Source organism: Dipodomys spectabilis, unplaced genomic scaffold (assembly GCF_019054845.1).
Source record: "Dipodomys spectabilis isolate Male_0828 unplaced genomic scaffold, ASM1905484v1 ptg000158l, whole genome shotgun sequence".
NCBI lineage: Eukaryota > Metazoa > Chordata > Mammalia > Rodentia > Heteromyidae > Dipodomys > Dipodomys spectabilis.
In genome coordinates, this window is record NW_024870835.1 from 839607 (window position 1) to 852736 (window position 13130).

The window sequence follows — 13130 nt, forward strand, 5'->3', positions numbered from 1 at the left end:
CTTGGAAGATGGTAAAAATTTCGTTTTTTCTAGTTTGAATATCTTCCATCCCCTCCTCCTTAATGTATTAGACTGTTGAAAAGCGTAGAGGAAAACTCATTGCAACATTTCCTTTTAAGAGATACTCAAGTGTATTACTTTAGGTCTGAGAAATTTCTCATACCTAAATTCACAATTGCAAGAGGCATTCAGACTAGGGACACATGGGGCTGGTTGATACTTGTCCTTGTAGAGAAGGAAATCCCACAATACCCTTTCATAGCTTTCTCTGGGTTTTCTTTGTGGCATCTTTCTTGGGTTTAAATTTATCGGTTGGTTTTTCTAATTTAGGACATAGAAGCCCCAAAGAGTTTTGTAGGTGTTTCCTAAGCAGACTGTTCTAGTGAACTTCACTTTGATGTTAATAAACACCCCTTTTAGCTACAGTGTAGAAAGCCAAAGAGCTATATTAACACAATTTGTTAGCTATTTTTGTTTTTCTTATTTAAGTGTCCTTTTTTGTTTCATGGGAAAATAGAATTCTGAGACTCAAGATTCAATTCTGGGAAATATTGAGCCAGAGGACACAGAAGATGGCATTCAGGATAGTGGTTAATAAAATGGCAAACCTTGTAAAACATGTGGGTGACAGTTGCTGGATTGTTGGTAGCTACCCACCCTCCCCTCTCTAGGTCCTTCTCACTTTTTATTTGGGGTGGAGAAAAGCTTTACAAGTGGTTAAATTTAAATCCTTCGTATCTTCTTCCTCTTATGTGTTTATCTTTATGTGCCATATTATTATCATTAGGTTATTATTATTAAGGAAATTCTGTGATTCCTATAGAAAGACAATTTGGAAGAAGGGAATGAACATTGTGAGTTGAAAGGGAAACCCAGTGAAAATGGGGAAGTTTGTTTTTGTCCCTTCAGATTCCTAGCTTGTCTTCTTCAGCCCATTTTGTCCCCTTTAATAGTGTCTGTCCAGATAGTAAAATGTGAGTGATCTAAATTGGGTTTGAAAAACATTGAAAGTCTTTAGTATGAGAGTCCAAGGTTAATCTGATGTGTGAATAATGCCTGTCTTGAATTTGGCTGTCTATATTTTATTTTCCCATCTTTGTTCTGTTGAATGAAATTTGAACCTTCTTGTACTTAAAAAAAAAAACACTTGAATTAAGAACTTGAGTAGTTTGATAGTTTGCTCTTCTCTGTAATTCTGGCCTATTTCCTTACACAAATATTTTGTTCCTAATATTTGTGATCTAGAGCTCAGCATGCATTTTAGACATTTTCTCATCCTTGAGTAACTTTTCTGTTGTTACAGTACTTTGAGAGGTGAAAGAGATTGGAAAAATAAGTTATAAAGTATATTAGTTAAAGAATTTGTAATATTCATGAAGTATGCAATATTTTTAAAGTAAAAAAATTACAGTAACCCATCTAATAAAGATTGAAGTTGAAAGTGGGCTTGTGAGCTTTATGGATCAGTCAACCTGTGTTAACAATTAGAGAAATACTTTTACACAAGTACTGATAATCTACTATGCTTATTTAATTAAGTATAGTTTTCAGAATAAGACAAAGTTTATTTTTTGGATGGACAGTATAATTCTAGCCCCTTAATTATATTCTTGACATATGATATCTGAATTAAACTTTAAGCCAAAAGTTTTCCTGTTCCTTCCTTGTGAAGCAGCTTTAATTTTATTGAATGTGATCTAGTCTAATGGCTTGGGTATCTACTTCACCGAGACTTTATGCAATTTTGAAAGAGCCTCTTAAATCAGCACTTGAGTTGCATTTAAGGCATGTTGCTGGTTGCATTATCACCATTTCTTGTTAGAAGGAACTGGTATTGTTTGGAGTAATTGCCCTCATTCTTAGAAGCCAGAGGATGCCATCTAATTGGGTAAGATGGTAAATTGAAGATTTTGTTTTTCTAACTTCAAATCAAGCATCGGTCAACACTTGAGAGTTTTTGATAATAAGTGTGTGAAGGGTTCACAGTTTCATTTTCTTACTAGCAGTCCTTTCTCATATTTCTACTTTGTTTTATTCTTTCCCCTTACTTGTGTATAGGCCATCCCATAGTCTATCAGCTAAACTTTTTGGAAATTAGGTAACTTAATTTTTATTCTGTGTATTTATACCAAGCTTTGAAATGTAATCTACTAATCTATGGTTCAATTCAAAATATCACCTAGTAATAATCTGAATGTTATACTTATGATAGAAATGTATTATCTATATTTATGTGTGTGTCTGTGTGTGCATGCGAGCATGCATGTGTGCTGGCCTTGGGATGTGAACTTTAGGCTTGGGTGCTGTCTCTGAGCTTCTTTGCTGAAGTCTAGCACTCTATCACTTGAACCACAGCTCTACTTCTGGATTTTTGGTTATTAACTGGACGTAAGAGTCTTACAGACTTTCCTTCTTGGACTGGCTTTTTTCTTTCTCAGATCTAAGACTCCTGAGTAAGATTACAGGCATGAGCCACTGCTGCCTGACTATATAATTTTTTTACATATGCACTTGTGCTAATATAGTGCTGTGCTAATATAGTCTTCAAATTATAAATGGTATGGACTACGAATTTTATAAATAAAGACAGGGTAAAGATGAAATGCCATCAGATGTATTGGTAATTATTTCATTTATCTCATGTCTCAATAAATAATGTAATTTGCTTTTAATAAAATCTATAAAATGTTAATATTGATTATGCTGAATTTCCTGACTTTGTTTGAGAAAAGTTAGATAATCCTTCATGCTGTGTCATGATGTGGCTTATATCAGAAGTAGAAGAGATAATTGGCTCTCCTTTTTCTTACTTAGTTTTCCTTTTTGCTGATACCCCCAACTCAGTTTGCTCCCTTTGGGGAATCTGCTTAAAGCTATTTTTTTCTTATTCTAGTCAAAAGTAGGTGATCAAATCTAATCTTCCAAATCTACTTAAGATGTTATTTCTAAAGTAGATTATGTCCAGGCTAAAGAACATGTGATCTCCCCCATCTGAGGCAAGCTTACTATTCCCCCTGGGAAGCATATGATATGTGGGGACTGAATGTAGATACTAAGTACTGTGCATCCACTAAATGTAATAAAAGAATTTTATCTTTAAACAGGAATATATAGATAGTTAATGTACTCCAATATTTCTCTTAGTCAAGTGCATCGTCACATTTTATTTCATTCTGGGGGTTACTGGCTTGGTCTCCACTTGAAAATTGACTTTCATTTTTAAATGATCATATAGGAAAGTTGAGCAATGGGTAGAGCAAGCAAAGATATTAGTGCTGTGGTCCTAATGTCAGAGTACTACACCATTTTTATAGTAACTGCCTAGCTTATAGATTGCCATCTCTATTAGACTTGGGCCACATGATGCCGGTAGGAAGTGTTCACTCTCTTCTGTGAACTCCCATATAAAATAAGAGCATATGACACTGAGAGAACTTAGAAAACTGAGTTCAGGTGGAAATTGGTGAAAGATCCCAGCTTGAGTCCCACTTCCTTGATCAAATGTTCCTCCTACACTCCCTAAAGGAGGGAAGGAGAAAGGTGATAGAGAAAGGTGTAAAACTTGTTTCATAGAAATAAATTTTTGCTAAAATGGGAGATGAGTGAATTAAACACAAATCATATTATCATAGAAGATTTCAGGGATAGAGCAAATGGAAGGCCCATTGGATAGGGCCTCAGAGATTCTACACATAAAAACCCTAGACATTCTTTCTAGAGATTCCAGGGATAGAAAGAAGATATAAGTTGAGATATCTCTTTTTCAGTGCTTGCAGATCAATCCTGGGACAGGTTTGGTTTTTCACTCTGTTTTAAAAGGAAATCTTTTAGGGAAATTCTCTCCTTAGACTTCTGGCTGCCATGTACTAAGAGGGTGATGGGGAAGCTTGACAGTCCCTACTTCCATACAGTTAATGGAGGTGAATTGTGTAACTCCATTTTGAGTGACTTGATAAAAGTGCCTCTGAATTCTGTCCTTTCAGCACTTTGGACAGAGACCGCAATCTTTTCTTCTGTCCCACAGGTATTATATGCCAAATGCATTCTGTATTGATCATTCCCACAACTCAGTGAGATATTCTGTATCAGATAACTTTGTGATTGCTGTTACCAATTTGCATTCATCTTTGATGTTTTTGACCTTGATTCTTACATTTTAAAGGCACTCAGTTTTACTCCCGTTTTTATTAGCATGTATCAATTGTGTTATTTCCATACATGTGTATTTCATCAAATTAATTTTCTCTAATATCCCAACTCCTTCCTTTTAAAACAATTTTAAATGAGTTCCATTATTCTATTTTCATATACATTCTTACATTCCTACATAACTTCTATTATAGTTAGATCCACCTTCTCCTTTCATCTTCTCTTTCAGCTCTTTTCGCCTGCTGGTTTTCTCACCTCAACAGTCTCCATTTACATTCATGCCACTTTTTTATTTGGAGAGGGCCTAGATTCTGAATGTAAGAGAAAATGTGATATTTGTCTTTGAGTCTGGCTTATTTTGTTCAGTATGATGATCTCTACTTCCATTCACTTTTCTGCTTTCTTTTCTGATTTCTTCCATTTTGGCTGAACGAACACACACACACACACACACACACACACACACACACACACACACACACACACACCACATCTATTTATTGATTGATGGGCTTGATTATTGTGCATTATGCTTCAGTGAAAACAACTGTGCAGGTATCTCTATGGTTTGTTGATTTATGTTCTTCAGCTATATGCCCAGGAATAGTATTACAGGATCATATTGTACTATCTTTAGTTTTTTGAGGAACCTCTATACTGATTTCTGTAGTAGCTACATGAATTTACATACCCACTAGCAGTGTATACAAGCTTTTCTTCCCCCTATCCCTGCTAGCATATGTTGTTATTTCCTTGATGATTACCATCCTGATTGAGAGATGGAATCTTTGTGCAGTTTTGATTTGCATTTTCTTTATGGCTAGGATGTTGAACATTTCTTCATGCAGCTATTAGCTATTTGCATTTCTCCTTTTCTGAACTGTCTGTTCAATTCATTTGCCCATTAATTGGACTACTCGCTTTCTTGTATGTAACTTTTTGAGCTCTATATATTCTGGATATTAATCTTTAGTGAATAACTTGAAGACATTTTCTCATATTCTGTATATTCTCTCCCCACCACCCCCCTCCTGGGGATTGAACTCTGGCCATGGGTGCTGTCCCTAAGCTTCATTTTTGCTAAAGGCCAGTGTTCTACCACTTGAGCCATAGCACCACTTCAGACTTTTTTGAGTAGTTTATTGAAGAGTCTCACAGTTTCCTGCCCATGCTGGCTTCAAACTGATCCTCAGATCTCAGTCTCCTGAGTAGCTAGGATTATAGGCATCAGCCACCAGCACCCAGCTATGTATGTTGTCTCTTGATTCCTTTGTTGTGCAAAAGCACTTAAATTTTTGTATCTCTGTTCATCAAGGCAGTTGGTTTATATTTGTCTTTTTCTGTTGTAGTGTGGTTCTGGTAACAGGTAATACTGGTGTCATAGAATGAGTTTGGTAGCAATCCTTTGTTTTCTATTTCATGGCATAATTTGGGGGAGCTTAATGTTCTTTGTCCAAGGTTCAGTAGAATTCAGTGAGGTTCAATATTGGTAGGACACACACACACACATACATATCGTGTTTGATATATTTCCTTATGAGTCTCTGAATTTCATTGATATTTGTTGTGATATATTTGTTTTTGCCTGTAATTTTATTAATCTGAATTTTATCCTTAGATTATTTTGGCTAAGTGTTTTGTTTCGTTTGTTCCTGGTACTAGGGCTGGGTCTGACCTTCTTTTGCTTAAATGTACTATTTGAGCCACAGTGCTACTTCTGGCCTTTTTGGTAATTTATTGGAGATAAAAGTGTCTCACAGACTTTCCTGCCCAGGCTGGTTTCCAACTGTGATCCTTAGATCCCGGCCTCCTGAGTAGCTACGCCCAGCTGAAGCATTTTTTATCTTTTAAAGAACCAACTTTTGTTTCGTTGATTCTTTGTGTTTTTTTTTAGACTCCATTAGTATCTAGACATTATAGTTATTCAGAAAGTTTGATTTTGGTAAGTTTCCATTAGTGATTTTGTGTTTGGTTTGTTCTTGTTTTTCTAAAAGCTTGAGGTACACTGTTAGCTCCCATATATGAACTTTTTGCATTATTTTTTTGTATATATGTTGTATCCTTTGCATGTACAGCCATATGCAATCAGTGCTCCTAGTAGTTTTCATTCTACACTGAGTAGGTAATGACAGTCTTGCTAAATTTAATTGTCTTTATTCAGTCACTAGATGTTTATTATAAACCTTCAGTGACCCAGGCTGTGCTGTGGGGCAGTTGGTTAAAAGAGGGGACAGTAGAACAAGACACATACACAGACACACAGATAAGGATCCATGTGGCTGTGCTTTTCCTGTTTCCCTAAATGTTGCATTTTCTCACTTTAGTACTTTCTATTCTTTTTTTAAAAAATAAACTCCACAAATACCCAGTGGAGACCAGTAGCAAGGATATACAGAGAACAATAGTTTTCTTCCAATTTTGAAAGACTAAGTGAGATGGTTTGGCTTTTTTAAAGTAAAAGGTATGTGCTCTGAAGCAAAAAGTGTGTGCTCTAGCCTGTGATCCAGGTGAGACAAAAAGTTGATACATTTTATTTGAGCATACCTGTGAGAATTGTGTGCCCTTCTGACCTAGGAGTATTTTTAGAGAGTGTGGAGCATTGTGGTATTTGAGGGTGGTTATATGGCTATGTCCTAATATTCAGCTATCTTCTGAAATATGTTTTATTGTTAAGCACTAGAAACTTGAAACATAACCTTTAATGAAGTCAAAAGACTTAAATATTAGAAAGCCAAGGTAGTGACATATATAGAAATCAGGAAGCTGAAGAATTCCAGTAGAATGCAACCAATTTTTACTAGCCTTGTGATCTTGGAGAATCTAGCTACTTAATCTCTATTTATCTTGGTGTGAAAGTGAAAAATAGCCATCTTGGGACCAGCTTTTAAGTAGCTCACACCTGTATTCCATCCTACTGTGAGGCAGAGGTTGGGAGAAGTGTGGTTTGATGCCATCAGGGGCAAAAAGTTATTGAGCTCCTCTCTCCCCAGGTTCATGCCTGTAATTTCAGCTATACAGGAGACATAAGTAGGAGGATTGTGGTTTTAGGCTAGCCCTCAAATCCTCAAAAGAGGTGACTGTACCTGAAAAATGACCTGAAGCAAAAAGGACTGGGAAGCATGGCTTATTTGGTTATCCCAAATTCAAACCTCAGTACCACCAAAAAAAAAGTAGTGTGTTTGTAATAATATGATGCATGTTATAATATAATTTGCATGGTGAAAGCTCAAATGTAAGCCCTCCCAGAACCTCAACATTTCCTCTCAGAGGAGTTTCTCAAGGTCATAACTGCTGTTCCCCTGCACTGCTATTCCTCCACACTGACCATTGTAGAGACAGACTTAATCCATTGGAAGAGCTAGTGTCCTAGAGCAGTGCACAATTCTCTCAGGAAGGCCAGACGATCCAGAGATTTGAGACTTCACATATGTAGAAATGTCCCCTTGGAAAGGTGGCAGTAACCAGCCCAGCTTTCTTGAACATTAAGGGGAAAAATTTAAAACTGAAGTTTGCTGAATGTGTGTTTTGCAGGTTGGACAATCTGCTCAATATGGCTTATGGAGTAAAGAGGTAATGATAGATGTTCGTGACACTCATAATCCCTTCCCACAGTTGACTAGTTTCTTTGATTTGGGAGTGATATTTCTACCCTCCTAAGTTTGTGTTGGGTTTGATTTTGCATGTACAACCTTAATGAAAAGCTATTTTTTGAAGCACGTTTGACTCATGGAATATTTTTATCCCACTGAATACCACCTGGTCTTTTAAAAACTCATATTTTTTTTCATATTGCATTGCGACGTTATAGCATGTTGATGTATGTGTTGGTTTCCCTCAATCCTGCTTAATTCATGAAGCCAGTTTTAAGTGTATTCCGTTGCCATTGTAGATAATGTTACTCAGTGCAGCACATAATGGCCGTTACGTCACTTAATAATACCCGGATAGTATAGCATGTCATTGTAAGCCGCACATCGACCTTGGTTGAAACATCAAATTGCTGTAGCTGTGCTTACCTAATGGTGGGAATTGCTAAAAATTCTTGGGGATGGAAAAAGGTACAAGAAGTGAAATCCATTGCTGTAACCAACCTCTGTTTCTATTTTGTGTGTGTGTGTGTGTGTGTGTGTGTGTGTATGTATGTGTGTGTGTGTGTGTGTGTGTGTGTTTGTTTCCTATTTTGTTTAGTAGGTTTTCTCCAATGACCATTGATGGAATGACCAGTTTGGCCGGAATTAATATCCCTGGGCACCCTGGAACAGGGTGGTGCATATTTGTATACAACCTGGCTCCTGATGCAGATGAGAGTATCCTGTGGCAAATGTTTGGGCCTTTTGGAGCTGTCACCAATGTGAAGGTCATCCGTGACTTTAACACCAATAAATGCAAAGGTTTTGGATTTGTGACTATGACAAACTATGATGAGGCAGCCATGGCGATAGCTAGCCTCAATGGATACCGTCTGGGGGACAGAGTACTGCAGGTCTCCTTTAAGACAAACAAAACGCACAAAGCCTAAAGATCTCTTGTCCTCAGTCCATTTATATATGAAAACTATACAACAAAGGCAAGTTAAGAGAAACTTTATACATTAGTAAATGTCTTTGTAAGTCAGTGTTGAGATGGGGATAAAACGACTACTTAGCATCCTAAGAAATATGTGAGATTTTTTATTGCTAGTATTTGAATTAAAACTTCTTAAATATCTTTTATGTTTGAATATGGACAAGAGGTACAGGGTTTTTACCTGTCACATTGCATTCTATTGCCTTCTTTGAAGAAGGTGGACCTTTTAAAAGTGTTTCAGCTAAGGGAAGACATTTCTTTTCTTTTTACATAACTGCCTTGAACCTGTGAGTAAATATTGAGGCTTTGTGTTGTAATTCTTCAGTTGGTTGTGTCTTTCTCCCCCTGCCCCCCCCCCCAACTTTTTTCTCTCTCTTTTTTTCTGATTAGCTTTGTGTTTGGTTTACATTTAAAGCATTGCTGTTAAGTCTAAGAAAAGTATTTTGAAGTTTACATTTTATTTATGAAGTTAAAAGCAGTATTTATTTTGTAATTATCATTTGGGTTGGGGAAGGGGGGGGCTACGTTATAAACGCTTATTGTAAGAATACTGGAGAACTTTTCGTAAAGCAGTACCTTGCCAAAGAGATAAGAGCCTCTTTGATGTGGGTTTAAAAAAAAAGCATCTATTTTTATAAAAAAGAAAATTTGGAGAAACTTTTTACTGGTCCTGGAACAAATATTTTGACTTGAATACTTTGAGAAATCTCTTCATATGACACCTAGTGAGCTTTTAAAATTTACCAGGAAATTTGCAGCTGTTGGAAAATTTAGAAAGATTTATGATGTAGAAAATAATTTGAGATCTTTGTGTGAAAGGTAAATAGAGTCAATGAGGGAACCACTGCTGGTTTCGTTTTTGTAATCACCAGTGGAATGTATGATCATCCTGGTTATTATGTGATAGGTGGCTCACATTGATTTGTGATTTTGAAACAAAAAAATTTACAAAAGAATATATAAGAGCAGGCAAGAAATTAAATTACCAAGAGATGGGGGAAAAATCTGTTCTTCCTAAAGAAATCCCTTCAGATAGAGCTCATGGTGTTTAGTGATGTACTTGCAGTATTGTTTGAAGAATTGTTTTGTCTTAAGGAAAAAAAGATGTTGCACATGACTTGTACTGCAGCAGATCAGCAAAAGTGATCTGAGTTGGATATATTTGAAGGTGTTTTGAAAGTTACGTTTAAGGCTAACACCTGAGCTTTGTGTAATGTAAATAAGACCTTGTGTTTATGAACCTTTCAGCTAATTTGATTTCTTTTCCCTTACATGCCAAGTGATGTTCAGGTTTTGAATGTTTTTGTATCAGTTTTTTCCTTTGTAAATGGCATTAACATTGTTACTTGAGGTCTTGCTTAATCACTTCTGTTGTCCTGAGGACTTGAATTTACAGTGCATCAGATTCGTTGCTAATTTTGTCTGTAGATAGTCTAGCTTCAGCTGTTTCTGGTGATGCTACATTTTCGTTTATAAATATGTTTGTGGTAAAAAAAAAAAAAAGAAAAATGAGTATAACCTTAGGTTTTGAACAAATTTCCTTACATTTTTCATACAAAAATCATAAATATCTGTATGCTATTGAAATTTAACTTTGTATGATGCTTAAACCACTATTTGGGGAAATAATAAAATAAGTCTTTACCATGTATGAAAGAAAATTTTAAAAAATACAAAATATTTTCTGATTAGCATCTAGCTTATAATAAATTTTCAAAAAAGCTGAAGGCAGAAGTTGCCTTCTACAGGATGCACTGAGAACTATATAGTTACGTCCTGCTTTTTGTATAAACTGAGATGCTCATATGCTTCCCCTTAGAACAGGCAATGTGCTATGCATAACATAGTTGTACATTATCTTTGCGGTTGCTTTGAGTTTTGGTTTTGTTATTATTTAAAATTGTAGTTATAAAAATTTTCAGTATAGTACAGTACATATACTGTGAGGCGCGTGCTAAAGTGAATAAGCGAGTTTTCATGCTGACCCACTCAATGCTATTCAGAACTCAATTGGCTTAGCACTTTCTCATATCCTTAGGTGCATTTAGATTGTCAGAGTTAACCTGCGTTTAAAAAATAAAAAATAAAATACATGTATATACTTAAAAAAAATAAGGTTTCCCTCACGGGAAAACAGCAGCTACATGCTTCTTTCCTATACTACTGTAGCAAACCAAGGCATTGATGAGAGGCATGCAAATTGTGCTTCACTTTACAGTGTTTATCAGAGCACTTAATAAAATGTAAGGCTGGTATTTATTTGAAGTTGTACAGTATGACTTAATTCACATCTGTTGGAATAGAAAATATATTCTGTTGAGTATTTAAGAGGCTGTACATGTTTTCTTTTGTGTTTGGATTCTTTGTACTTTTTCATGTTCAGTACATCAATAAACAAAGTTGAAGGGAAAGAACAGTGTGGTGAGTAGGTCTTTGTACACATTTTTTTTTTGTGTGTGTAGTAACTTCTTTGCTCAGGCTAATAAACTTACACTTTTGAGTTAAAAGATTCCCTCAGAGCTTTAGTTGAAAGCAGTGTTATCTAAAGGATTCCAAGAACAAGTTAATTGAAGAAGAATGTACAAAAAAAATTGTTGACTGAATGACACCTTCTGATTAGTTAGCTTTCAAATATTATTAGGTGAGTAATTCTTACAGGACCATGTCCTTTGATGTATTTGTGAAGTTTAAGGAAGTATATGCTAACATTATTGTCTAACTCTGGCTAAATCTCCAACCTTCATGCTCATGTAGGAATTGCCCCCAACCCCCATTTATTTGAGCTAAAGACAAAAGAGAAGAGAGGTAACTTACTCTGCACCCACTGTCAAAATTTAATTTATCCATGAGCTTAAATGTTGATGTGTGATACTTATTTTTTTTCTCACATTGCTATATTGTCAGGAGATAAGTCTCCCAAATCAGAGATTTTCTTTTCTGTTAAGCTAGCATGTGTACATAGCACATTCATACATAGGACAGTGCCAGTCAAGTTTCACATACATGTTCACACAACCTCAGTGGATCTGTGGATGGGAAAAAGTAAAACATTTTGAAGTTTTTGTCAGTATGAGAATTCTACTCACATAGAATTTAAAAACTGAATGGGATAATAAATTGCTTTTGGAAAAACCCCCAATAATGTAGCTCCTTTAAACTTGTTTGTATCTGTTGGGCTTTTTGGTAAGAGACATTCTAAAAGGAATTATGAATTCACAATCTAGTAGTCAAGTGCACCGCTGAGCTACAACTCACTTCCTCCCTCTCAATATGCAATTTTCCTCAAATCTCTGTACTGTTATTTTATTACATGAACTTAATACTCATTTAGTTTCACTATAACATCATTACCCTGCTCTCTTCTTGTATTTTCTCAGTATTTTGACCAGATACTTGAGGAGATAGTAGAAATATTCTTTGTGAGAGAGATTTGTAACTTCTGGTCTATTTGAAAAGAAATTACTTTTTTGTTGTTTTTGTTGTTGGTCATGGGGCCTGAACTCTGGACCTGGGTGCTGTCCCTCAGCTCTTCAGCTCAAGGCTAGCACTCTACCACTTGAGCCACATTGCCACGTCCAGCTTTTTCTGCTGAGGAATGAACCCAGGGCCTCATGCATGTGAGGCAAACACTCTACCACTGAGCCACCTTCCCAGCCCCAAGAGTTCTTTTTTATATAAGCTTGCAAATCATCTCAATGATATTGCAGTTGACTGTTAGTGATGAATATAAATCCTTAACATAATTTCATTATTTTAATCTAATTTGAAGAAAAGTGTTAGCAATTTAATCTTCCCTTTAAAAAGTAGATTGTAAGATGTCTATCCTTTATAAAAAGGTTCAACAGTAATTGTAGTAGGAACTTAACCACTTATTGGTTGCAAAGATACCTAGCAAAAAGAAAATGCATATATTTTAGCAGTACATATATTGAAATTTAATGTGTAGGACTCTTAATGTACTTCCAGAGCAATACACATATACCTTTTACTGGGTTGAAGAACAAAAAAGAGGTAGTGATCTCACTATGCTATTACCAACCATATTGCAGTCTCAAACACTGGCAATTAACATATTGGAAAAAAATTATATAGTGTGTCATGCATTGTAATGAATCACCCACTACATTCATCCTAGAAAATTCCTAGACGCAGTTACAAGTGTTCAAGATGGAAGGTTGAATACACCACAATATAGTCAGGCTGTCAACACAGAATATACCTTACTGAAGTTGGAATTCTGGTTTATAGAAATGGGCAGCAGGATTTTTTTTTTGGCTAGGTGAAAATGGAGTTATTGGTTATATGTCTATTGTGCTATGCCCTGAATCTATGAAAACCTGCAGATGTCACTCTTACTTCCTGGAAGCTATCACCATGCCATGACTAGCACATCATCAGTGCTGTGAGAACCCAGA

General features: G+C 35.8%; 1 protein-coding gene across 8 annotated transcripts in view; it reads left to right on the forward strand.

The window, feature by feature from the left end:
* Elavl2 (ELAV like RNA binding protein 2) overlaps positions 1–11126 on the forward strand; it is a 164699-nt gene extending 153573 nt beyond the window's left edge. For 2 of the 8 annotated variants that reach the window (XM_042692917.1, XM_042692912.1), the window contains exons 6-7: positions 7681–7719; positions 8341–11126. In XM_042692917.1, coding sequence (XP_042548851.1) covers positions 7681–7719; positions 8341–8668 — 367 coding nt within the window. In that variant the 3' untranslated portion in view covers positions 8669–11126. Of the gene's footprint in view, positions 1–7680; positions 7720–8322 lie in introns of all 8 variants that reach the window. The other 6 variants (XM_042692910.1, XM_042692911.1, XM_042692913.1 and 3 more) reach the window with 6 other exon arrangements.
* The last annotated feature ends 2004 nt before the right edge of the window (positions 11127–13130 follow it).